This window comes from Salminus brasiliensis, chromosome 2 (assembly GCF_030463535.1).
Source record: "Salminus brasiliensis chromosome 2, fSalBra1.hap2, whole genome shotgun sequence".
In the NCBI taxonomy this organism is placed as follows: Eukaryota; Metazoa; Chordata; class Actinopteri; order Characiformes; family Bryconidae; genus Salminus; species Salminus brasiliensis.
The window spans coordinates 36685128-36711149 of NC_132879.1; the positions used below are offsets into that span (position 1 = coordinate 36685128).

General features: G+C 41.4%; 1 protein-coding gene across 11 annotated transcripts; it reads left to right on the forward strand.

Annotated features, from left to right (window-relative positions):
* The first annotated feature begins 1395 nt into the window (after positions 1 to 1395).
* On the forward strand, positions 1396 to 25956 carry impdh1b (IMP (inosine 5'-monophosphate) dehydrogenase 1b). 11 transcript variants are annotated; one of them, XM_072672554.1, is made up of 16 exons: positions 1396 to 1431; positions 7776 to 7874; positions 7955 to 8032; positions 16272 to 16320; positions 19029 to 19130; positions 19217 to 19291; positions 19520 to 19726; positions 19955 to 20042; positions 20511 to 20710; positions 21322 to 21412; positions 21517 to 21612; positions 21820 to 21963; positions 22471 to 22615; positions 22788 to 22931; positions 23704 to 23787; positions 24228 to 25956. In XM_072672554.1, the coding sequence occupies exons 2-16, from the start codon at positions 7777 to 7779 to the stop codon at positions 24247 to 24249; spliced, it is 1623 nt and encodes a 540-aa protein (XP_072528655.1). In that variant the 5' UTR covers positions 1396 to 1431; position 7776; the 3' UTR covers positions 24250 to 25956. The 11 variants fall into 11 exon arrangements, with proteins under 11 accessions (XP_072528655.1, XP_072528664.1, XP_072528665.1 ...); XM_072672563.1 differs by having other exon boundaries at positions 7958 to 8032; XM_072672555.1 differs by lacking the exon at positions 1396 to 1431 and adding an exon at positions 6385 to 6644.
* The last annotated feature ends 66 nt before the right edge of the window (positions 25957 to 26022 follow it).

The window sequence follows — 26022 nt, forward strand, 5'->3', positions numbered from 1 at the left end:
GGAATGAAGCATGAAGGAGTAAAGGTTACCAACCACAAATCAAAATCTTTCAGGTTTTCCCCTAAACACAGTTTCATGGTACTCAGCGTCTGGAACCAAGTTTTGTAATGTTGATTGAGCAGCAGAGCAGTGTCAACCTCTCTAAATGGCTAAGAGGATTTTCCATGGCTCTGTCTGCTGTCACCCACAGATGAGCTTATTCATGAGGACAGTGAGGGGGAGCAGTTTTAGCAGCCTACTATAATCTATGAGTGAAAAGCTTGCTGTTTCGTCTTGTAGTTTGCAAAAGTGAGACGAAGCTGCCGCTGTAGTCTGTGGCTACACGCACAAAGCTTTACACCATTTAGGACAGTTCTGAGTTTACTATTAGACCACTCACGGCCACTGCCAAGTATTCTCTGCTGGAAATAGCCTTGGCGCCGTTGTGCAATTCTTCTCTGTCCATCCACAAATCCCCTCAGGCACACACAAACACAATCAGAGGCTGTAGGGAGTGAGTGTATTTAAGTGCCCTTTCTAGGTTCACCACTCTTTACATTAATTCTCCAATCCTCTTTGTGAGAGTGACGTGTGCTCCTGACATAATCAAAGCTGAGCCAGAGAGAGAGAGAGAGAGAGCGAGAGAGAGAGAGCCCGCAAGTGAGCACTCAACAGGACAAAAACACTCAGTCTCCTCCTTTCTCTCGTTCTCCCATGTCCTACTCTACAGCTCCCTCAGGGTCCTTTACTATCTCTAGTTAGTCTTCTTTTCCATCCCTTCTTTCCCAGGCCCACCCTATACCACCCAGCGTTTGCTCCCACTGCGGCCAGAGGCTTGTGGAGGTGGAACCGTCTCCACAGCGACTCCCTCGTCTCCGTGTGAACAGGTGCGCAGGGCAGGAATCCCGAGAGCTGAGATTTAGACCTGACTGGCCTGCCTCATTCAACAGGAAAATGGGTCATGAATAACTGCTGTACTGCTCTGGAATCAAAGGCAGCGATCAACTTCTGTTTTGACGCGTATCAGCACTGGCTCAGCTGTGCTCAGAGGTTCCCCCCACCAGAGCCTGACTGTGCAGTTTGAATCCACTGCTGCTGGGCTGATTTGAATAAGATTAAGAGAGGTTTTTTTTTTTAGCATTTGCATTCGCCCTGTGTCGAGACCAACCAGGCAGGCTCAGGCAAGCCGGTGGTGGAAAGCTAGTGCGTTTTACAGGAGGCTGGTCTCCAGAGTGCTTCCAGAAACATGACTGACATCGACACTGCTTTGGTGGTTTCTGAAGGGGACCTCAAGCCGGTGGACCGTCCTAGCATGGTGGACAACACGGAGCATGTTTTGGACTACCACTGTTACGATGGGCTCCCGCATGGAGGCTGGCACGGGCATCGGCACGAGACGGCAGCCCAGCGCTACACGGCCACGCGCATTCAGGCCGGCTTTCCACCAAACAGGTGTGTCCAAGGGTCATGGGGTTACATACATCAGTTGTTAGTATCACACCAGGGAGCATGGGACACTCACTAACGCAAGGTGAAATGTAACATGCACTGTTTATGTACTTCAGCAGGTTTGGGCAGCACTTGCTTTTGGTCATCTTGTATTTTGCCACATGATATTTAGTTTTATACAGTGAAACATTTGTCAAAGTTCATATTTAACACTGAAAACAATGAGTCAATTACAACAATGGTGAGATAAGCCCATATGCCCATCATATTTATTTTGATATAGACATTTTTACATGTTCAGGTTGGAAACATTTACAGCTCATCAATTACTACATAATTTATCAGGCCCCCCATTTACCCCATCACCAGCATAGTAAACACAGTAAGTGTATAAACAGGTAGGCTTCTCCAGCTGTGTTTAGCAGCTCCTCGCTCTTTCTCTTCTGCAGGATATCGCGAACAGTCTGTACAACCGATCCTCAAGGTTGCCTGGCACCTTGTTTTTCCAGTATATTTTAAGTGTAAGTGGCCTTCAAGACAAGTCATGGGCTCACTTTCAATGACATGTTGAGTCTCCATAATTGCCACTGATTCAAAACACTAAGGAAGGTGGCCAGCGCATGCACAGCCTGGCATCACAGCAGCATAGAGAGTCATGTATAATTGAGTGGCTTCAAATCTGATGCTGGGACAACAGACTTGGCCTTTAAGGAGCCTGTGAGCTATTTTCGGGCGAACGCTTCACAGCTGCCCCTACTGGTAGGAGACAGGACAGCGCAAAGCCTGGGCAAATTCAAATGGGTCAGAATCAATGCCGAAAATAGCCCCATGTGCTATAGAGGAATTTCTGACCCATATATCTACTGACCCACATGTGGAGACAGACACACACACACACAAACCAATGTGCATTGTGTCACCTTGCGGGGGTGATGGTGCACTGTGGGAAAGAGGAGGTGGAGATACTTAGCACAACAGCTACTGGGTTGAGCAACTGCTTTTTGGTTTCCTTCCATTCTGTGTCCAGCAGAGACATCCATCTGAAGTGCTGTGCGCACAAACGGCCTTCTGCGATAGCCTATCACAAAGTAAACAACTGTTACATTCTTATGGAAACAATATTTGTCAGGGGTTTTATGAAATGTTATTAACCAGGATATTGACTAATCTCTTATGGCAAGTGCAAATGGTTACCACTCTCAGACAGGGCACAGAGATTTCAAAAACCTTTCATCAGTTGCCGTTAATAAAGATAAGTATATGAGCGATTGCAATAATGAGCAAATTACTTATGAACATAAGAGCAGCACTTGAAAAGAACCCTCTCGCCAGCTGTTAAACATGGGATTCTTTTCATCAAATGCTTCTCTGTTTTTTCCTCCCAACATACATTTGCAACCGCGACCACAGAGTTATGTTTTAACAGCATCAATGCACAGCACCTGTTTCCAAAATGCCTCTGGCTGATCGAGATGTGGTTTGTGGAAGCAATGCTGCACAGTAGAACAGTGGAACACCACTGGCACTTTGCTGTCATATGGCAAGGCCAGCATACAAGCAGTTCTATCTGTTTTCTTGACTTCCCCAGTTCCACAGAACAGCCTGAGATGGACACGCTTTGAAATATAGCTTTTTGTAGTTTTCCGGTGTGTTGTTACATCAGTTTGCTTCATTTTCAGATCCTCAGCAGCTGCTTAGAGGAGCACATTGTTGTTCAGTGCTAGCACACGGTTAGCACAAGAGCCTTAAATTGACTCTTGAATCTCTGGAATTGTTATCATCTGATAATTCCTAATGCCAATCTCACTATCTCACAAGTCGAAATAAGTCCGTTAAGGCACGCTCTGAAACTTTTCCATGTGTTCTTTTATTTTCTTGAATGCTAGTTAATAGCAAATATAAAATATTTAATCTAAAATAGTTAATAGCAAATATAAAAAGTACCTGTGCATTAGCATTAATGTCTAAAATTGTGTGCTGTAGAGGTTGTGTGTACTTCTTTTTACATCAAATATCAACAAAATACATCATTTGGACAGGAGGACCCAAACCTTTGCATATAACTGTATTAAGGCTCTGTGTATATGTCCATTGCTTTGTCTGGTGCACTGCTTCTCGGCCAGGGAGACCATGGCCTAGAACACTCATGTACTTAATCTGTTTGGTCCTAGGCGAACAAAAGGTTAAGAAGCAGTAAGAGGACTAGCAATGAAGAAATTGTTTATCTGAAAAAACACATTTTAGCCTATTCATTTTATGGGCCAGCCAAAACCAGGATTTCTGGTAATTCCAACCATAGTTATTGTGGCCTGTTAGCTTTCATTCACAAAAGCCACACAGTAAACTCAGACCCCAGTGAGTTGCTAATCATCTCATGCTACGCAACTCATCTTACATGTTTTCACAAGTTTGACATTAATACTAACTCCATACTGTTTCCATTTTTGGGCAAAAGCTCCTTTCACATTTTGGACAACACACATTTAAAGAAGCACTGAAAAGTGTCTTTTTATATGTACATACATTTACCTTTACATTTACTATCCCTTTTAGCTGCCTGTCACATGACATGTAAAAGAAAATGGCTTTCAGGACACAGATTAAGCTGAGTACTTGACTAAATTGCATGATTAATGGTGATTATTCATTCAGTGATTCTTTACTCTCCAGCAAACATTCAGTCCACGACAGCCTATTAGGCCTATTGTGTCATTTTTTAAAAAAAGTAGGACGTTCTCCATAAAACAACCAGAGGGTTGGGTGGGACATGAAGCTTAATCCAGCAGGAGACGGACAGTAGCTGAGAGGAACTAAGCTAACGTGTGCATGTGGGGCCTGTATGGGTAGGCCAACTGGGAACCAGAACATTTTGTCCTCGGGTTCCATGTTGGCCCCACATATGGATATCCACAAGTTTCACTGATTGGACCAGGAGTGGTTAAACATGGGCCCCATCTGCATACAGGACCTAGATGGACCTAGATGTGTGAGATTAAGGTTTGGCTGTAATGGCTATAATTGGGAAGCCCTACTGGGATACTGTTAAAACGTGGGTGAGCCCATGCTCACCTGGAACCCACCTAGAACCCACTAGCCCATGTTTCACCTACGTGAGCCCCACACAAGCATTTGTGCTGGGGGAATTCCCATTTTAGAACCTCTAACTCATGAGCATGAGGGAATGTGGCCTGACTAGCTCCGCAACACAGTGTAGACACACAGTGTAGTTTCTCAACTGTGGCACATTAGTTTAGTTGCTTTCTTGCTCATATACTGATCTCGGGTTCTGAAATGTTTTTTATTAATGAGGTGAATGAATGGCGGTGGTAATGTGGTAAACAGAATTGCTCATCATTGGAACCTGTAAATTATGAGATTGTCCTCATAGTTGAGTCCAGTTTACATACGACCAGCCATTTAGCTAACAGCCATTTAACCCCTTAAACAGCCTATGGACCGTCAGTGGGCAGAAAGTGTTATTACAAATCAAAGAATAGCCCCACCAGTTTGTACAGAATTCCATGTAGTTACTAAATAATACACCCTTAGTGTCTAATAAACCTTACTGTATTACAAGGTTTCCCTGCTCATTGATACATAAACTAAGACAAACCTAATGGAAGCTTGCATTGTGTACTTGACGGAAAAATACACACAAAATGTGCAACATAAGCATAAGGGTACTATCCTATACGTATGCCTCTCTCAACTATAATGGGAAACCTCCAAAGTGAGGGAGGTAAGCCACCAAAACTATTATTGTTATGCTCAGATAGGCTTAAAGTATTCTGACGCCATCTGAAAATATTCTGGAAATCTATTAAAGCCTACTTAAGTGCACGTAACTGAGTAAATGGAACCAATGTCTATGCACTGAATGAGTTAATATGACCCATATTGATAGAAAATGTAATTTACTTTGCTTTTTAAGTATCTACTATCCACTTTATGTAGGTTTTCAAAAAGTGTCACTCTCCATTCACTCCACATTTGGCAAATCCCACTTTTCGAAACGTTTCTGATGAACAAACGTCACAAAGCAAAACAACTACCAGGACTGTCAATGCTATGCCCCTGACCTTTGAGTGGTCTTTACATGGGCTCTCTGTTTAAAGGTTGCTCACCCAAATCTAAAAATGGCCATTTGATTTTGGTCATGTGATTTGGATCCCCAACTACCACATCACGTGCTAACCAATAGTTTTATAATAGCCCTGTACTATTACTTAAACTTGGACCCCTTTGGACCCCTTGGAACCCCCCCCCCCCCCATGTTTGCGCATGCCCAATAGGTATGCAAGGCAGTAGGGTGTCTCATTTCTTTCAATTTCACTGATTAGGCTGCTCACGCGCGTTCCCTATGAGCCCTTGATGCGCCCTCTTAGTCTGCATGAAATCACCAATGAAATCATCAATTACCCATATTACCCATGCGATCCCATGACGTTCCTCTGACATATGGAGAAAAGGAAACACTTGTGGAATTAGACGTTTCTTGATCAAGACTGGTATGATTTTGAGAGTCATGCTGCATTTCGCGTTGAAGCAGCAGTGTCGTATACAGGTGAAGGGAGCTGAGGCTGAAGTCTGTCCCAATTCTGCTCTTAACTCTTCGTCGCCTTGAAGACGTACACTTCTTTTACCCGCCCTTCTGCAACTTCATTAAAGTGCACTTCCAGGAGGTGCCTAGTGCGAGAATTGGGACAGGACCTCACTTTCATTTATTTGAGGAAGAGCTACGCTACAAAAAGCGTAAGAGTCCCACACGTGCAAGAGAAAGACTCGATATTGTGTGCAATCAATGTGAGACTGCAGCAGGTCGTGCTGGTGAAAAGTTAGCAAACGTTTGTGTGTAAAGGTAAGGGAAAGCGCACCGCCGCGGCTACTGAAGGGTTAACCATGCCCCTCACCACGTGGATGCGACCGTGCTGCTAACACGCGGGCAGAGGATGTGACGCGAGCCTCAACCGTTTGTGCACATAAAGACCAACACACGGTGTGGAAAACGAGCTCGGAGAACTACTAGCTAGCTAAACTACAAGAAGAGTCAGCCGAGCAACAAAGAGCCCGTTCAAGACAGCGTGGTTGCTTTCCCCCCCCCCCCTTCAAGTGTTGGCCTATTTAAAGTGACATTTATTGACACGCCAGTCTGTGTGTCCGGCGCTCAGCTCCAGTCCAGACAAACGTGTTGGAGACGGTGTTCATCTTCACTGGAGGTTTGAAGTTCTCACTCTTTTGGATTGAATATGCTTTTAATATGTTTTGTAAAAAAAAAAAAATGAAGTAAACAGAGCCGTGAATATTGAGGACGTCAGAAACCGTGCAGTCGGTCTGCGCGCGCGTGCGGTGTGGGTTCCTGTTCGGCGTCATCGTTTAGCTGCTGTGAACGGCAGGTATTAGCTAACGGTACCACTGACAGAATGAAGGGATGGCTTGAGTTCACACTCAAAGGCAGAAACCTAAACCTAAGCGTTGACCGTGAAGCCTGGGCCAGTTTCTGGGGTTTCGTTTTAACGGTTAGTCTAGCCTCTCGGTCGGGCTTTGGACTCCCAGCTTTGTTTCGCTCCTCAGCCTGAAGAACTGACCTCCCTCAGCGATGCAGCGCTGCTCGCCGCTGCTCATTTCATAACACTGGTGGGCTTTCGGCTGTACGACCACATGTCTACAGCTGTGATCAGCTCAGAGAGGACGTGTCTGTCCGCAGGGCTTTCTGACTGCTCTCACACTCGTGTCGCTGCTGAACAGTTTCATCGATTGTCAACAGAGCCAAAATGCGTGTGTATCTCCTAGTGTGTTTACAAAATGTAGGTCACCAGGCCAGTGAGGGAGGGAGGAAATGCGTCACTTAGTGCAAAACAGTGTTTTCATTTTGGTGTGAATATGGCGAGTGTAGTGATATAAGGTATGTATGTGTGTGTTGTTGCGTTAGATGACAAGACTTGGCGGGTTGTAGAAATTTTAAGGCTAAAATTGACTTCAGTCGAAATTTCCGTTCCACCTTAAACTGTATAGCAGTGAGATGTTGAGCAGGCGCCCGAGTATAGCTGCTTCTGCAACGGTTTAAGGTGGAACTGATAGTTCCGATGAAAAGTCCAGCTTCATGCTGATTGAAAGGGTGGATCCTGGCATAGACTGGGCATGTCAGCCCCTGGGTTTATTCAAAACACTTTAAGGGTTTGTAATGTATTATTATTGTGCAGAAGCTTTCTCTGTATCAGTAAAAATTACTTGCTGAAGTTCGTCCAAATATTCTAGGTTAAGATTTCAATATGATTCACACAAATGTTGGACTGATGAATCTCAGCACTGTTATAAAGTGTCTACTTTCTTTTTTTAATATTTTCCAGCATGGCAGATTACCTGATAAGTGGAGGGACTGGTTACGTCCCAGAAGACGGGTTGTCTGCCCAGCAGCTTTTCTCAGTCGGAGATGGACTCACCTACAAGTAAGTGTCGTCTATCTCCACATAGTGAGGTTTTTGTGGCGCCTCGGCGCGGGTAATGGGCTGACGTGTTACGTTTTCAGCAGACCAGACCAGCAGTCTGTCCGAGACGGACTCACAGCGGAAGAGCTATGCTCTAAAGGGGACGGGTTGACTTACAAGTGAGTAAAACGGCCCTTCATTTGCTTGTGTCATATGGTGAAGCAAATAGTTCTCGCCTCAACACAGATGACCCCATCTTCCCCACTCGGTGGGCTTGAGATTGTGGATAATTTACAAGCAAGATTTTTTTTTTGGTCGTAATCTAAAAGCTGCAAGTAATTAAACAGCTGTCTACCAATATTGGATACTGATTGTCTCATTGTCTGTCATTTATGAGTCTTATTTAGTAAAGCCTCATTGCCCAGTCAAAGAATCGGTCATTTTTTCCAATCATTGAGTCTGTTGGTGAAATCTAACATGTTCTAGCATGTTGATCTGCGCTGCTAGCTTTGCTTTTTACCACTGCTTGGTGATTCATAATTAACACTTCCTAATAAGACTTGTATGCCTTCAAATACTGTCTGTGTTTGGTACTACTACAGTATGCTATATGAAGCAAATTAAAATATTTGTGTATTAAATCAATCATTACAAAGAGGCAAAATCTCTCTACTGGTAGGTCGCTATTGTCCCATGATTATTATCTTTTCTATAGACTGTAAACAAATAGGTTACTAAACCTACTGGTAGAGGAATTTTGTCTCAAACACTTGCTTGGCTTATACACCATATTTCAATAGTATTGGACACCATATGTACACCACATCGAGGCTTACAGTTTCCTCTAAAACCTCCAGTGATGACTGCGCCCTGATTGTCAGGAAGAATTATAGTGCATGAAATACTACTGGGCTCTTCTCAGTAATTCTTTAAGTTGATCATTATTTTCTAGATCTCCTCTTGTCAGAATTCCTAATCTAAACCACCTTTATGAATGCAATTTGCAGACTTTCAAGTCAAGAGGCTTTATTGTCATTTCAATTATATACAGAGTACACAGTGAAACGAAACAACGTTCCTCCAGGACCATGGTGCAACACTGGGCAAGTGCATACAGACATTACAACACATTGCAGACAGTGCAGACTAGAAAGTGTAAATAAATAAAACAGAGATTGAGACAGTAGTGGGAAGTAGGGTTGTGCAATAAAATGTGCATGCTATGTTGAAAACAATAGAGTGCAGCACAGGTTTGTGCGATACTCTAGCAGCTATTTTTAAAATAAATAACAGGACTCACTAGGTATCATGTTGCATAACTAATCTCTCTTCATTTTAAGATGTACTGACCTGCTCACAAAGGGAGGGCTTTGGTAGCAGAAGCAGAAACCGAATGCAGACGACTTGTAGCTCTTTGTGCACTGCTAGCATTGTGATGCAAAACTTTTTAGATTCATGTGATGGAGTTTTTGATGTCTGCTATGAAACCATTTCCAAATGGAAGGCTTTCTAGGTCTGGGTTTTAACAGGATAAAAAGTTGGGCATTTCAGGATAGACGTAAACTACTTTGCATGACTCGAGTTTCTTTACCTAATGAGATTTGTATTAGGCAGGCATCAGCATGTGACCCGATTTAGCAGGTAAATGAATGTGTTCTACATCAGAAATGATTAGCTACAGCAAGATCATTTCTATTTTTCTGGATACAGTTAATGATCAGGCAGAAACATGGAGATATGCCAAGTTAGTGTTCGCATGGAGCAGTGAGTGAGTAAGTGGTATGTTACTGTATCTGCACTGACTGAATGAAAAGGGGCAGCGTAAGCATGTGAGTTTGATTGAGAATCGAAGGCGGAAGGTGATGCATTTGGCTTGGTTTATAATGAATCGCATGTGGGGATGCAGCGTGGGCCTCATGACTCTCCTCAAACTGGGTCATGTGAGAATAGTTGGGAGGTCCCTCTTAACGTTAACATGCACACCCATATATGTGAGATGTAAAAGAGGCAAGAGTAACGAGTAACTGAATTAAATGAGGTTCTAGTAGAACTTGGTTTTGGTCGTATTCTCGTAGTATAGCAGCAACATCTGTGAATTTTGACCTTATCCTGACAGATATTTCTGACGAGTCACCATGAAGTCCACTGCCCAGTTTCCAAAAAGCCTGTTATTATTTGGAGAGAGTGCTCTGTGGGGAACTTGTTCCAACATTTTAAGAATCATCTTTGTGCGAAGGTGCTTTCTGGGCTGAGTTTCCCGAAAAGCAACACTTTCAATCAAGTGTTTTGAATGTTTTTGGCTGACCCTTATTCAAAGTGACTTATGAATCATGTTACACGGGTAGGAAAATGTAGCGTTAGGACTGTTGCCCAAGGCCTGGTGTAGTGTGAAGTACTCGCCTGACCAGAGAACTGAACCAGAGTCTTCCACAGGGAAGGCAGTGCTGTTACACACACACACACACACACTTGTAATCATACTTCTGGCACCATTTTGATTGAGGTTCATTGTTTGGAGATATTGATCCACAGGTTTACCAAGTGTACTATAGATAAATGGTCTTTTGCATTGTAGTAAAAAATATCACGGCCTCTTTTACTAATCATGTTTAAGTTAATCTGTTTAGGTTTGGAAATACTACTCACATGGCCCAAACTAGTCTGCTGAACTAATTGTGTATCAATTTGCCAGACCTTTTGAAACACCAGTTAGTCCTGCTTTCCCTGCTTAAATGTTCCTACATGGTAGGTTTATAAATTACCCTCTGACACACACACACACACACCCACAATATTTTGTTTCAGACAAACTTTGTGACCGGAGTTCAGTTAAGCCTCACCTGTTGATATTGCAGTTTGGAGTGTTTCAGCTCAATGGTGTGGGGTGGTGGTGTGAACAATAAGGGCATACAATAACACCAACAGTAATACTACAGATCAAGGTTTGTTGAGGGGGGGGGGTCAGACAGGGTCTAGCATCAACTTGGTCCTCTTTCACATTGTTTAAAAAGCTTTGTTTTTTTAAATAAAAATTAAAAACCATTTCATTCGCCTCTTCTATGTCAAAAGTTTTACTTTCTAAGCTGCAGCCATGCCGGCCGTCATGGGCCTGCTGCTGTATGGCAGGTAAAGAGAGGGTTCTAACAGAATATTTCAAATATATACTGGAATATTAATCTTATATGCTTCTAAGAGACAAGGACTGATGCCATCCTCCTCACTATACTATGGGGCAAAACCAAATCTAGCGGGACAGAGAGCCTTCAGAAACCTGGCATCTGTCGCAAAGAGGGGAAACGCAGCTGTATGTTTTACTCGCTTTAGTTTTGGAGAAATAAAAAAGCCAAGTGCTTTTTGAGCTCTATTAAAAATATTTGTGTATGAGGAGCAAAAGTTTCTGTGATGCACATTGAAACCACCACAGCCCTTATATGTAGAGGTTGGAGGTTTATTTAGCGATATATATTTACCTCGTATGGTATTTGTAGATGACTAGTACCCTTGTTAAATGTCTCATGCAGGTGTAATGTCTATTATGATTATAGAGTGCTAGTGCTTTTTTGAAGCATGTTCCCCAGGCTCTTTTCTTTTTTTTTTCTTCTATTTGTGCTGACGTGGAGTGCACACAAAGCACAAAAAAAGCAGATGAGGTGAGAAAGCCAGTGATTAGTTGAGGCTTTCATGGTGCTCTGGTGACTGATGACTAGATAAGACTTTCAATACAAAGCTAACACAAACTAACTAGTCAATCCATAGCTGTGTGGCCATGTGCCAGTGGGGTCTAACCACAGGCAAGAGAGATGATGATGGAAAAATATAAATGAATAGCAAGTTGTGGCATCGTTTTCATAACCACAGGCAAAACACTTTGAAGGGTAGTTGCTCGAGGTGTCCGCAGTAACCAATCAAAGCCTGGTGGAACCTGCAGTATTTCAAGTAAGCTGTTCAGTACGTTCACACATGGCTGCTTGTCTCTGTGGCTCCCCGAATGTTAAGGTTGCAGAGAAGATAAGGTAGAAGTTTGTGAAGATAAGGGAAAGATGAAAATGCTTCTACTTTCTGTGAATCTGGATTGATCCAGTTGAGTGTGTGGCAGAATCACACTGGGGTACTTCTTAAAACCATTTAGACCAAGGCAATAGACCTAGGCAATAGAAAAGTACTTTTCAGGTGGTCTAAGGAATGGTATTGAAAATCCTTATAGAGATTGAACATGTTAATTAAAAACTAAGCAGTTGCCCTGAATGTAAACTGAGGTATGAGGCAGGAAGTGATGACTGCAAATGTAGCCATTCCACTGATCGATTCACCTCATTACACCTTTTAAAATCCTAATGGCCTGCTCTGTCACGGAGTCTATTTTTTGCCACACTGTGACAAGCCCTATAATGAATGTGAGACTGAAATGCTGAGTTGGGATGGGTTGGTTTGCAGGCGTTTTGCAGGCATATTTCTTTGAATGGGTTGCTGAACTGTAAAGAATGCTACTTCAAGCTTTGGGTGTTCTTCACCCTAATGGAGATTGCAGGTAGATTGGGGTCATTTTAAAGCATCCTTTTTTAACTCTTACTCTTAATTCTTACAAAGTGTCTAGGATTTATGTCTGGTCCTCAGTAGACATAACAGGTTAGGTAACGCTATACTTAAAATGCCTTCTCCCACCAGCCAGACCAAAGATATTTTGAAGTCTGTAGACTTGCTTACACAGTAATTAAAAAAAGAAAAATAAATTTTAAGAATGACATCTGCTGAGTGTGAATTTGAAGCCACTGAAATACAAAAATAGGGAGGTTATGCTTTTGTTTACATCCGTCTTGCAAGGCTGGTGCTTTACCACAGTTCCATGCAAGGTACGACTGTATTGCACCATATTCACAATAACACTTCAAAGGAGGAACTGGGGTTCTTTAGACTTTTGGAAGTGGAAATGAATATGTGACTTGATCAGCATCATGCTTTTTTTGCAAACCAAATAAGTAAGATCTGGTGGGGGAATTCGGCACAAGCCTGGAAGCAAGCCCCACAGTTATAGGCTGGTTTGCGCAAAAGAATTGTAAAATGATGGAAACTTTTTAGTGGCTTCCATTCCCTATGGTTCTGTGTTGTTTGATCCAGATGATTGTAAAAAGTAGTGAAAGAGGCTGTACGTCAAAAGTGGTAAATTTGTTTGACCGCAAAGTGAAGGAGCATTTCCTGAAGAAACCACGGCCTGGTTGCTTAACTCGCATAGTTCCCACTTCCGTGCTGTTGCTACTCGGTAGGTAGTAGTGGTTGCAGTGGTTTCCCGGATAGTTGTTGGGTTGTTGCTATTGTTTTTCAGATGGTTGCTAAGTGGGTGCCATGGTGTTGCTTAGGTTGAGTCCAGGTGACTGCTGTGCTATGTGGTGGTTGCTTAGGTGTTCTAAGTGGATGCTATGGTATCTTGCTGTTGTTAGAAGAAGAGCTGTTGTGGTGTTTTTTGTTTGTTACTATGCAAAAAAAAATCTGTTGAATAAAAAAAAATTAAGTGTAGAAACTGTAATATTGCAAACTGCGAGACAAGTTAACCAGCAATAACCCTTTGAAAATAAGCGAATTATAAATGGAATAAAATACACTATAACTTTGGTGATGATCAGTTATTGTTCTAAGTCATGTCGCAAACGTAACTCGGTCATGCAGATTTCTCCTGTACAACATCCAGAGAATTCAACCCTTCCTCTCTAGAGAGGCCACCCAGGTGCTTGTTCAGTCAAGAATGGCCCAGCCCCTCCGTACTTAATGGCAACGGTCAAAAGCCGATCTGCACCAAGAGCCCTTCGAGCTACAAGTACGACTCTGCTTGACCCGCCATCCCTCAAAATCCACAGAAGACAAGCGTCCAGGCTTTTTTCTGTCCTGCACCATCAAACGCAGACTGAACACCCTCCTCTTCCAAAAATACTTGGGTGAATAGCAGAGTGGTCACCTTATTGACTTGTGTTTAGTAGTGTCTTGACTTAGAGGTATCTTTTGAATTTTTAGCCTATTCAAATTAGCTGAGGTTATTCTTGGGTAAATAGCAAAGCACTTTTGTAAGTCGCTCTGAATAAGAGCGTCTACTAAATGCCTTAAAAAAAACCAAAACATTTTATTTGCATACATTATGTTTAAACAACCAGTAACAGCCAGTCATAAATAGTTATTACAATTAAGCAGACATTTAATGGCACTATTACATTAGCACTAGCTAATAGTTGTTGTTTTTTTTCTGGTTCTGAAACCAAAAGTTGAGTTTCAGCAGCTTGTTTAAAGGCCACATATTGAAGTTTAGTAGCTTTTTACATAGAGACGTGTACTTGAATGTAAATTTACCGCATAAGCACTTTGTTTCTAAACAGCCATTTTTGTTGGTTTATTTTTTCCACTGCTCTGAAATGTGAATTTTAAACCTTTTTAAAAGCTGTTTGATCAAGCTTAGCAAGATTATGCCTCCCTACTTGCACGTGTTTCTGCATTGTGACAATTTGTATTTTTTCATAGCATTCTTTGACACACAACTTGGTAACTGAGTGAAGTTCAGTTACTTTCACTGTATAGACATGTAAAAAGCTGCTATGGGAATGTGGAAAATGCCAACACTGTTTACCTACACAACTGATTTAGATGAACTTTGATCCGCTCACTTCAAAAGACATTTCTGCACTTGATTACATATTTGTCCAATTATCAAACATTTCTATTGCAGCTCCAGCCTAGTGCCGCAACTCATAGAGGACCCATTTAAAATATTCATTTGTTTTTATCCTGTAATAAAATAATTTTTTTTCCAGTGTTCATGTCCTTGTCCTGGATTTGCAAGATAGCAATTGACTTTACAGGACGAGGGTTAACACTTGCTTTCTTTATGACCTGTAGCCAATCACCACACACTGTTCTAGCTGTTCCTGTGGGTTACAGCTTTATCAACTTTGTTAAAGGACAGTGTTTCAGATTTCATTTTCATTGCATAGAAAATGTAAACACCCACATGCCACAAACCCCCAAATAAGCCTCATTCTGCTTACTGCAAGCAGAAAAGGAGAAAAGTCATCGGGAGGTTTTAATGTCATACAGAGCCCGTCTCTTTCCCTTCTCTGGCTCAGACGAGACAAAAACACACTTATTCTCCATCACAGCCCTTGCTGTGTTTTTGCACCCGTCCGCAAAACCACATTTAGCTGCTCGTCTGGGTGAGGAGCACACTTGGCTCTCTCCATATTCTCTCGTTTTCCTCTATTTCTCCGTCTGTCTGTTTTCCCCCACCACTGGCCAGTATTGTGTTTATATGATGTCCTCACTGAGGTCTGCTGAATTTAAACTGTGCATTCTTTGTGGGTTTCGGGGGACTGCAGCGAGTTGGTCTCATGTTTATATGGAATGCACCCAAAGGCAGACCAAGTCAGACCAGGGCCAGTTTTGAACATGGCTGGACACACGTGACCTCCTCATTGGTCAGATCCTCCAGTAATAAGGGATTTATTTATTTATTTATTTATTTAAACTCTCCCTCCTTGTGCTTTACTTGAGAGCACTGCCCTTTCAGATGGTCTAAGGTCAATTAAATCACAGTAAGAGCCAGGTTACCACTTGTCCTTTCATGTGCTCCTCACAAACCTTTTTGCACTGTCCATGTGCTTCTCTTTAGGATGCAGTGTGTGTATAAGGGGTAAATCACACTGTGAATGTGGTGTTTTAACAATTTTCTGGCAGTAATTTACCTTTAATTTAATTTAGTTTACCTCTGGCCATATTGATGGGTAAAATATGGTTTTCTGGGTGCTTTAGATATATAATATTTATATATATATATATATATATGTATGTGTATATGTGTGTGTGTGTGTGTGTTATTGGCATTAGGAAGAATTTTAGCACTAAGATGATGTTTAATCAATATATAAAATGTATATTTTTTTTTATTATTGTAAATTATACTTTAAGTCAATAATGGGATTTAGACATGCTATGGGGGGCTTTAGAATTTCTAGGTTACATTAGAATACTGCACTACTGCATTTGTAACCCTGTACAATTATTCTATTCAGATGAAAACCCAGAGCAGACCCTTCCGCCATTGCTGTGCTAAAGTCCTCTGACTACAGCATTTGTGACGCTTCCAGTTTACTGTACTGCTGAATGCCATTATCTTGTCCTGCCATTATCTTGTCCTTGTTCTCAACCATGCTTATGCATGCACATAACAAAACTCTGCAATTTCCACACCAGTGAGGATGTTTTTTTTTAATTTTTTTTATGATGAGTATTCAGGTACTCCTTAAGGCCCCAAAATTCTGTTCATTGTCTGGATAATGTTATTAATGCAGTGTAAAGCTGCCCATGTGAAAAGCCCAACGCAGCTGAGGATTGAATGTAATGTCAGTAAAATAAAGTGATGTTCTGCCTCTGCTTGCCTTCCAGTGATTTCCTGATTCTGCCAGGCTTCATTGACTTTACCTCAGACGAAGTGGTGAGTGCCTTCCTCTCCAGTATACTCACTTGATTTTCCAAAGGAATAATAACTGAACTGTTTTGAGTTAAACAGCTGCTTGTGGTGTGTAAGTATATTTAGCTCTGTGTGTACTTTCTGTGGCTTGAGAGGGTGTTTGTCTACATAGCTGCCTGCTTAACTTTAACTCTGCTTAACTCTAGTCCCGCCCATCTGTCTCTACTTTTATCCAGAGTCTTTGTGGGACAAGATTACTGGAAAAATGACAAGTTGTTATTGTTTAATTCCAAAATGCAGCGTTTTGTGGTATTTGTAGTTAAGTGAACTTGAGTTGGTGTATTTTAGCCATTAGTAATCTTTTACATTTTATTTTGAGTGAAGAACTGAATAAGAAAGCAAAGATTTTTTCAGAGATCCCAAATAGGCGTTCTCACACTGAGTACTTCAGTCCACACCCAGGACCAGTTCTGGCCTCGTTTAAGGGGAGGGACTCATTATTGTAGATTTGTTTTTTCCACAGAGGAGAATTTCTGCCAAACAGTGTCTCAGTAACAATATGTTCTCAACATGGGTGTTGTCATTGTTGTTGTTGGGGTGTGTGTGGGTTAGATTGTTAGTAAAAGTGTTTTAATTACTGACATTTAGTTCCGGACTGCAATATTTGTGGAATATTTAGACTGAAAGCAGTATGTATTTATATTTAAAATAATCTACTTTTTTTAGTTTAAACATTAAAGTTGCTTCTACAGGAGCAGCCCGCTTCTTTATTTCTGTTTAAACATAAATAAAACCTAATGAATCAAAAGAAATTAATCAAGATTTGAATTCTTTTTAGATGAAGAGACAAATTATATGCCCAACAGAAATATTAATTTCTAGTCGTTGTCTTCTGTCTTATGAGGTTGTTAGGTTTTTCATTTAATATAAATAAATGTATGTATATATGTATAGAAAAACAAACTAAACACTTGATTATTAAACTCAATCAAACTAATCACTTGTGATTTAGATTCAGAAATAGTGAAGATAAAAAAATTAAATGTTTGTTTGCAGGTTTTTGTGCGTAACAAATGGCTAGTAGGCCCTATACGAAATACTGGCCTGACCTTTATAAATCACAAGGCAGATGCGTGGTCATACTTTCCTGTGTTCTGACGGACCCAGCAAAGATACAGACAAGAGAGCATGTATTTTGAATCGGCCCTGTAAATTGACTTACTGCCTGCATTAAATCTGCCCAGATAATTGGAAGACATGAAAGGCGACATGCTCGTTTCAAGTGATTTGCCGTGTTGTTGAATGTTAAGCGAAAACTTGCTGACAGAGCTTGCTATCAAGTTTGTTTGGATTCTCCTTCAAAGGTTTAAAATGCCCCCATGACCTTTTTCCCCCCAAAACCTCGTATCAGCATCTTCGCTTCAGCTTGGCTCAACAGTGAACCACCAGTGCATGTTGTCATGTACATTTTTCTTTTAACAAGCCTGTCAGAATATAAGCCACCGCTAGAATATAAAAATACTTGTATGATTTATGTTATTTATCATTTTTGATTAAAACAAAATCTTTGTGTTTTTGTAAGCTTTTATTTGTTTTGCAAAAGTAAATAAATAACCGCTTGAATCTTAGTCGACTGACTTTGGCTGTCAGTTTGGGGAACCGCAGCCCTCTCCATCTGACTGTAGACAGTTGTGTTTTGGGAACTGTGGACAGAAATGTGAAAAGCAGGTGGTTGTGAGGGGAATGTTGAATGTTTCTCAGCTTATCTGAGCGAGAAGGGAGCATTTCTCAGGCCTTCCACAGTACTTCTGTGAAGGTCACCAAGAGAAACAGCAGGCGGTTTTTGCAAGGTATTAAACAGAAGCTTCGGCCTCATTATTAATGTGAACTTTGCTTAAGGGCATAGATGCAGATCTTCTTCTTCGCCTTATCCTTGTTTTTACTTGATGTGAACAGAGCAGAAAGAATAAATGAACAACACAAACAAAGCTTATGACAGAGCTAGCAGTGTCTGGAGGGTGGCTGGTTCTACAAGATTAGTCTGGTCGTTAGCCCTGTTAGCCATACTAAACTAAAACACAGAAGAAAGTGGACAGTGTGCTCATTTTGACTTCCTTTATTATGGCTTTTATTCACATGATATAAGTTGGCCGTTACTGGCAATTACTTGTCGATTACTTGTTGCCCTAAAGGTTCCATTAATTCCTTTCAAACCAAATAAGCATCAAATAATGAAGACTGGATGATGATTAAGACACTTTGTTGGAAGTGCTGTCAAAAATGAAGATGTCTCTTTACAAATAAAGTCCAGGTGTTTGCTCAGATGCAGTTCCAGATTTGCTAAGCATGATTAGGAGAAGGCCTCAACGTCAGTGCACCATCTGTTGTCAGCTAGAATGCAAACACTGCTACTCTTTTCAAATGTCTGGATGGAGCAAGACACACACACCCAGCAATGCTCTTGTGTTTTGATCCCTGAATAAAGTTATTCCATTTTATTCCCTAGCTGACCTAAATGATGACTGGCAGTGCTAGCATGAATGCACACCTGTGCATACAAGTTAATGAGCCCGCTTACCTTTAGTCTTGTTCTTTCCGTAGTTACTTGTAGGTTGTTTTTTTTTTGTGGTCTTGAGCTTGAACCAGTACTGCCCTCTGGTGGTTAGAGTTCAGTACAGCGCTTGTCACTTTGTTAATGTATTCTATGCTTTGTCTTTGCTGTGTATCTGCAGGACTTGACCTCAGCCCTGACCAGAAAGATCACTCTGAAAACACCACTTATATCTTCCCCCATGGACACTGTCACAGAGTCGTCAATGGCCATTGCCATGGCGGTAGGTTCGGCTAGGTTTCTTCTTCAAGCACTTGATGACTAAGTGAACATTTTATTGAGACTAACTGCTGTGGTTTTGTTGTTTAGCTCATGGGTGGGATTGGCATCATTCACCACAACTGCACTCCTGAGTTTCAAGCCAATGAGGTTCGCAAAGTGAAGGTATGACTGCACAGACTTTAATCAGTTAAAATGGATTGATGTTTTTTATTAAATTGCTTCTTTGCGTCTCTTCGCAAACATTTTTTGTGTTCTCCTCATGACCGATGGTTTAGATAAAGGGGATCATGGGTCAGGTCTATAAACCAGACTATGTTGGTACGTTCATATCTCTGCAAGACGCGTACATGGTTTTGTGTAACTTGTTTTGTGTTTGTATGTGTGGTGTAGAGGTTTGAGCAGGGCTTCATCACAGATCCGGTGGTAATGAGCCCACGCCACACGGTGGGAGATGTGTTTGAGGCGAAGGTACGGCACGGCTTCTCTGGAATCCCCATCACTGAGACGGGAAAGATGGGCAGCAAGCTGGTGGGCATCGTCACCTCACGAGACATTGACTTCCTCTCTGAAAAGGACTACAACAGATCGCTGGAGGAGGTGTGTTTCTCTGTGTGTTATTGTTTTGAACTCCATGTCTTTTGATGTCATGTAATTTCGATGATACAGATTTACTTGTTTAGTGCACAATAATACAGTGCAGTACTGTTGTAGCTGATGGTCTGATTGTGCCCTTGCTTTGACTGTCTTAGTCTCCCGAGGAAGACATTGTACTGCATTTATGAAATAAGTGACTAAATTGACCAGTTGTGCATGTTTGTTCTGTAGGCTATGACTAAAAGGGATGAGTTGGTGATCGCGCCTGCAGGTGTAACACTCAAGGAGGCAAATGACATTCTGCAACGCAGCAAAAAAGGTTAGAGACTAAAGGTCCTTACTGTGTCTACATGCAGCTCTAAAGCACAGTTTTCACACTATTCTCATGCCAAATGTCATGCATTCAGTTGTGGGTTTTTTTCCCCCTCAATATTTATGCATGTGTGCCTGTGGCACATTTCACTTTAATTAAAAAACAAAAAAAGCTAATAAAAAACTTTTTTTAAATTAAAGTAGCCTTTTACCTATCCAGCACCAAAGCTGCTAATTCTTTTACTTTCTCTTTCACATGAAACGTTTAGCTTAAGTACAGTAGGGTAGGTCTTTTTTTATGTAGGTGCTTTAAGTACCTATACATACATCAGCTCCCGGCTGTCATGTTTGTATTGTATACAAGTGTGAATTGTGAAACTAGCATACGCACATCTGCCTGAATAACTACAAGAGCATGACTGCATGAGGAGCCAAAAATGTATTAAAACTTGAAATCTCTGTTACCGGCCCTTAGGTAAACTACCCATAGTGAATGACAACGATGAACTGGTGGCTATAATTGCCCGCACTGACTTGAAAAAGAACAGAGACTACCCCCTGGCCTCCAAAGACTCTCGGAAGCAGCTACTGTGCGGCGCTGCCATTGGGACCCGCGAAGACGATAAGTACCGGTTGGACCTGCTTGTGCAGTCTGGTGTGGATATGGTGGTCCTGGTGAGTTCCGGACTGATTCATGAGATGTGCTTCGCAATGCTAATCTATGATCTTGTATACAGAGTTCACATATGAAATTTCTGAGTATCTCATATTATCTTATAAAACTACATGTATACACCTGTTTATTAGGTACACCTATGCTGCTGTATTTTCCAATGTCTATAGCCTTTTAAACTCTAATAAGTAAAATATAAATAAAAAAACCTCTAATTTCTCCAGCTTTCACTCTTTCCTGGGAGGGATTAACACTAGATGTTGGAATGTTGCATTAGTGAGGCCAGGCCCCGTTCTTGGATAACTTGGTTCTTGAATACAAACTCTGCATTTTTATTAGATTATACAAGTTGTCTATGTTCAATCAGAACATTTCTGAGCAATAGAGCATCAAACTGCAAAGGTCTTTTGTATGGCAAGTTCACTTGGTAAATGAGTGTAGCTACAAAGTAGGTTTACCTAATGACCTGGCCACTTTAAATGTAAAGCTCTAAAACTCCAGAGATCTTTGCTTCTGTGAGAACTGATTGTGTTTGTTGTGTGAGTAGATATTGGATCTATGGTGGTTCTCTTTCAGCATTCAGTGAACTTAATGTCTTGTTTCTTATTCTCAGGATTCCTCACAAGGCAACTCTGTGTATCAGATTAATATGATCCACTACATCAAACAGAAACATCCCGAGCTGCAGGTGGTGGGTGGGAACGGTGGGTCACCCCTTCTTGTTTATTCTGTTCATGTAAGCCCTGCTTGCGCCATTATTACTTACTGATGTTTGATAAATTTGACGTTTGTGTCTGTTTAAATGCAGTGGTGACCGCAGCGCAGGCGAAGAATCTGATTGATGCCGGAGTAGATGCCCTAAGAGTGGGCATGGGCTGTGGCTCCATCTGCATTACTCAGGAAGGTCCGTGTGAAGCTTTTATTTATTTATATTTATATATATATATATATATATATATATATATATATATATATATATATATATATATATATATATATATATATATATTTTTGTTTGTTTAATTCATGTATACTATTTTGACTTTAGTGTAGTAAATTCTTATTGTTTGAGTACGAGTCTTATTCTCTGTCTGTCTGTCTTGGTCTGAAGTGATGGCCTGTGGAAGACCTCAGGGCACCTCGGTGTATAAGGTGGCAGAGTATGCACGGCGGTTTGGAGTGCCAGTAATTGCTGATGGGGGCATTCAGACTGTGGGACACATCGTAAAGGCCCTGTCATTGGGAGCATCCACAGGTATGTAGTGCATTTTTAAGGCTGCATTTACTTTACAGGCATTTGTACTAACGGTAGGATTTTAAAGCTTAACCCCCAATACCCGCCCCCACCCGTGCTGAAAATGAAATCAAATTGTTGAACTTAGCTTCTCCTAAACTGAAATGAGAGCTGCCGTGTTTTTAAACACTGGGACACAGCTGTTGTGAAAGTGATCATGTCACAGCATGAAACAAACACACAAAATGTTTTCTGGGAGTTTTCTTGCCAGCCGGATGTGAGAATTTTGTCACTGAGGGGACATGTAAACATATAGTTTTACTGACGTCCCCTTAAAACTAATCTAATCTAAATAGGGCTGTAGTGCACTTGCCTGGCCAGGGAGTCGAACCCTAATCTGGGGAGATCAGTGTTATCCACTATGCTATACCAACTACTTACTTAAATGTGTCTAATTTTCTTTTTCTTCCACATCAGAATAGCCAGTACTAGCATCAGTCTAAAGTGATCCCCATTTCTTTCCCACAGTTATGATGGGGTCGTTGCTGGCAGCAACCACAGAGGCTCCTGGTGAGTACTACTTCTCTGATGGTGTGAGGCTGAAGAAGTACAGAGGGATGGGCTCTCTGGACGCCATGGAGAAAAGCACCAGCAGCCAGAAACGCTACTTCAGGTGTGTGGACGTGCACGTGTGTGTGTGTGATCTGTTTGTAGGAAATTTCTGCATGAATACATAAGCAGAGGAAAATGTTATACTTGTTGTATGTGAACAAAGAATGGATGCATTTTTTGATGGACCAGCATGAACGTGATTTTTGTTTCTTTCATGCGGATCCGGTTGACAGCGAGGGGGACAAAGTAAAGGTGGCTCAGGGAGTATCAGGCTCAGTGCAGGACAAAGGCTCCATCCATAAATTTGTACCCTACCTCATCGCTGGAATCCAACATGGCTGCCAGGACATAGGAGCCAAGAGTCTGTCCATGCTTCGGTGAGTGTCGCTCTCTGTGCTCCGTTCAGAATTTCACTTGCATGATGATTTTGTTTGTGGCTGTTTCTTAGGGTGCATTTTCACCAGGTAATGTATACTGTGTCTACTTTCACTGCAGAACAATATCCATCCGTGTAGGAGGGGCTTACTAAGCTCTATAAGCCTTATGTTTTGGGCCAAATTTCAACCTTCAACAAGCACAAGCTTCATGATGTCTGGTTTCTTAATTCTGATTGATTATCAGCTAAACGGCTTGCGGCAGAATGCTAGCGCAGAGCAGTTCCTGTTTTGAAGTTAATGAGAAAATATATTTTGCAAAACGTGGCTCCGGTATCTAGAGTAAACACTCAGCAGAACCAGCAGCTGTCTGATTCGAGTGCTAAATCATGACCACGCTTTACCAATCATCGTTGTGCACAGTTTCTAGCGCCACCTGGATGTCCAAGTAGAGTACCTTAGCTAGGTGCCTGGTTTATGTGTATTTTGTTTATATTTGGTCAATTCTAGTTCTGTATATTAGTACTATGTTCCTGCAGCGTGATTACCTGAACCTCACCACAAGCAGTGCAATGCATGAATGTCTCGACATGTTGTGCAGATGCTAATAAGCATTGATTTAACTTGAGCAAGATCAGCAGCAGTATAGTCTAGATCACACTTTCTGGCTTAGGGTGGCCATAAAATGGCTCTCTTGCATGCATAGAAGGGGGGAGAGTGTTGTGGTGATGTGACTAGTATGTACTTTAAGTGTGTGTATCTGTTTGTTGTTTAGCTCCATGATGTACTCTGGAGAGTTGAAGTTTGAAAAGAGGACCATGTCCGCACAAGTGGAAGGAGGAGTCCATGGTCTTCACTCGTAAGTAAACAAGGTGCCAGTGCACAACGGCACAGTTCCTACTGGGTTATCTATCTATCTGTTGTGTTCTTTCCCTCTCATTCCACAATGCAGGAACCATTATGTTGTAAGCATATAGACTCATATTGATTGTTACATCCTCTGGTACTTTAGTATGGGCTTAATTAATATGTGTTTAATGGATAAAATGTACTTATTTAAACAGTTATAACTTGCAAAACAGTTAGTTATATTAGGCCTACAGTTCCAGTTACAGGATCTTACAGTTCCGGAATAATACCCCAACTTTTAACCACAATCAAAAATAAATTGTAGACATGCGTGAAAAGTATGTTGATTGGAGCAAACTGAACTGAATTTTGAACGATTAATCTGCCTATATGTCGACTGTCTGCAACGTCTGATTAAGTGCACCGTTCTTTTTGTTTTTGTTTTTGTAGATATGAGAAGCGGCTTTACTGAAGGAGAGCTACAAGCTCGGACAAGTGGAGTGACCAAACATTTTTGACTCAACTGACCACCCCAAACTAACAACCCATTTGCCAGCTCAACTCTGCCCTGCCGTCCTGCACTGTCACTCAGTTAGAGAGAGATAAGGAAGAAAGGGGGAGAGCGAGGTAGCGTTAACACAACTGATCAAGTTTTAAAAAGTAAAAAAACAAAAACAAAACAAAAACAAACAAACAAAAAAACCCCACCACAGTATTTGCACTCATGGAGTATCAGGGTTTACCGAAAAAGCCTGGCACAGCATGCCCTCCACCTCCAATTGTGTGATGCACGATGTGTAAACATGTGCTTATGCACAGTGAAGGTATATGGGCAGAGTAGAAGTACAAGAATATCTCCTGCCGCAGCAGTGATATTATGCTGTCTCCTTGTACCCCTGCACCCTGTTTCTGTCAGCAAATCTGTGACTAAAAGCCAACATCCACCCACACTCCTTGAGTAAAGACCCCCCCCCCCCCCCCCCAAAAAAAAGACAAGAGAAAAAGTGCGGTAGAACTATCGAACTAATCCTTTTTCCCCCCATTTGATTTTGTTACTTAAAAAAAAGTTACTTTTTTAAGAATCTATAAATGAGATATTTGTTTGTTATTTTTTTAAGTTCCATTCCTCATGACTGAATCCCCACCCATATTAGTAATGTGATGCATAATATCTACAATGTGAAGAAACTATCCCTTTCTCTACCAGCTAGTGTTCCTGACCCAGGAACTGTAAATGATGGATGTTATTTAGTGTGGATGTCCCAAATACCACCTAATGTTAACAGCCATTACTACCTGATGCTGTTGTTCCTAGCATTTCATTTGACCATAAATCTGGACCAAAGGGTGGAACTGGTATGGAGCAGTGAGGTCAGTTACTAAGTACTGGTCAGTCTTGACTGGAATTCGAACTAATGAAATGAACGAACGGTTTTGTACAGAATACAAGTGCGACTCCGGGTGCTAAGCTTGCAAGAAGGGTTTTGATATGCATGCTGTTTTTTTTAAGCCATAGCGTGGCTATATTTATACTTCTCTTTTTACGATTTACGTACTGCCAAGTGCATTTGCATTTTTTTTTTTTTTTTTCTCGTGATCTTACTGAAGCCAAAATAAACGTCAGCACTCTTGAGCAGTCAGGGCCCCAGACAAAGATTATGTATGCTCCTGCTGTGTCTGATCATCAACCACAGCTTTGCCTGTTTGAAAAACCAGTGATATGCCTTGAAGCAGGGAAAGTGCTGCAGAATGCTCAGACCCGAAGACTTGTTCCAAAAAGCGCCACTCGTTCGATCCGCTTGCTCTGTCTGTACAGCGTCACATTTCTCTCAGATAGAACTATGGAATTCAGAAAATGTGTGACAAGTGTAATATGCGTCATTTACAGTGTACTTTGGTTTATCTGGCTTTTGGTCTTTGTAGACTACCAGTGGAGATGTCTGTGTAAATCACTGTCTGACATGCATAGCCACCCACAAGTTAACGGTGATGCAAGTACAATTTACAATCATGTACAAAGATGAAAATCTGTGTCCTTGAGTTCTTTGGATGTTGCTTGTTAGACTCTTTGACCACAGTTAGCCCTTACAGCTGAAGTCAACTTTGTTTACTGCAGTGTATCCAAATGAGGTTGCTTATGCCATTGTTTAAGAAATAAATTGAAACAATTAATAATGAACAGATCTTGTTGCTGCTGTTTTTTTTTTTGTTTTAATACAAGTGTGGGTGGGTTAAAAAAAAAAAA

Excerpts from the sequence above, each read along its gene's own strand:
- impdh1b (XM_072672554.1), top strand. The coding sequence starts at position 7,777 with ATGGCAGATTACCTGATAAGTGGAGGGACTGGTTACGTCCCAGAAGAC. Across the intron at positions 7,875-7,954 it reads GGAGATGGACTCACCTACAA|CAGACCAGACCAGCAGTCTG; the intron begins GTAAGTGTCGTC and ends TTACGTTTTCAG. Across the intron at positions 16,321-19,028 it reads ACTTTACCTCAGACGAAGTG|GACTTGACCTCAGCCCTGAC; the intron begins GTGAGTGCCTTC and ends GTGTATCTGCAG.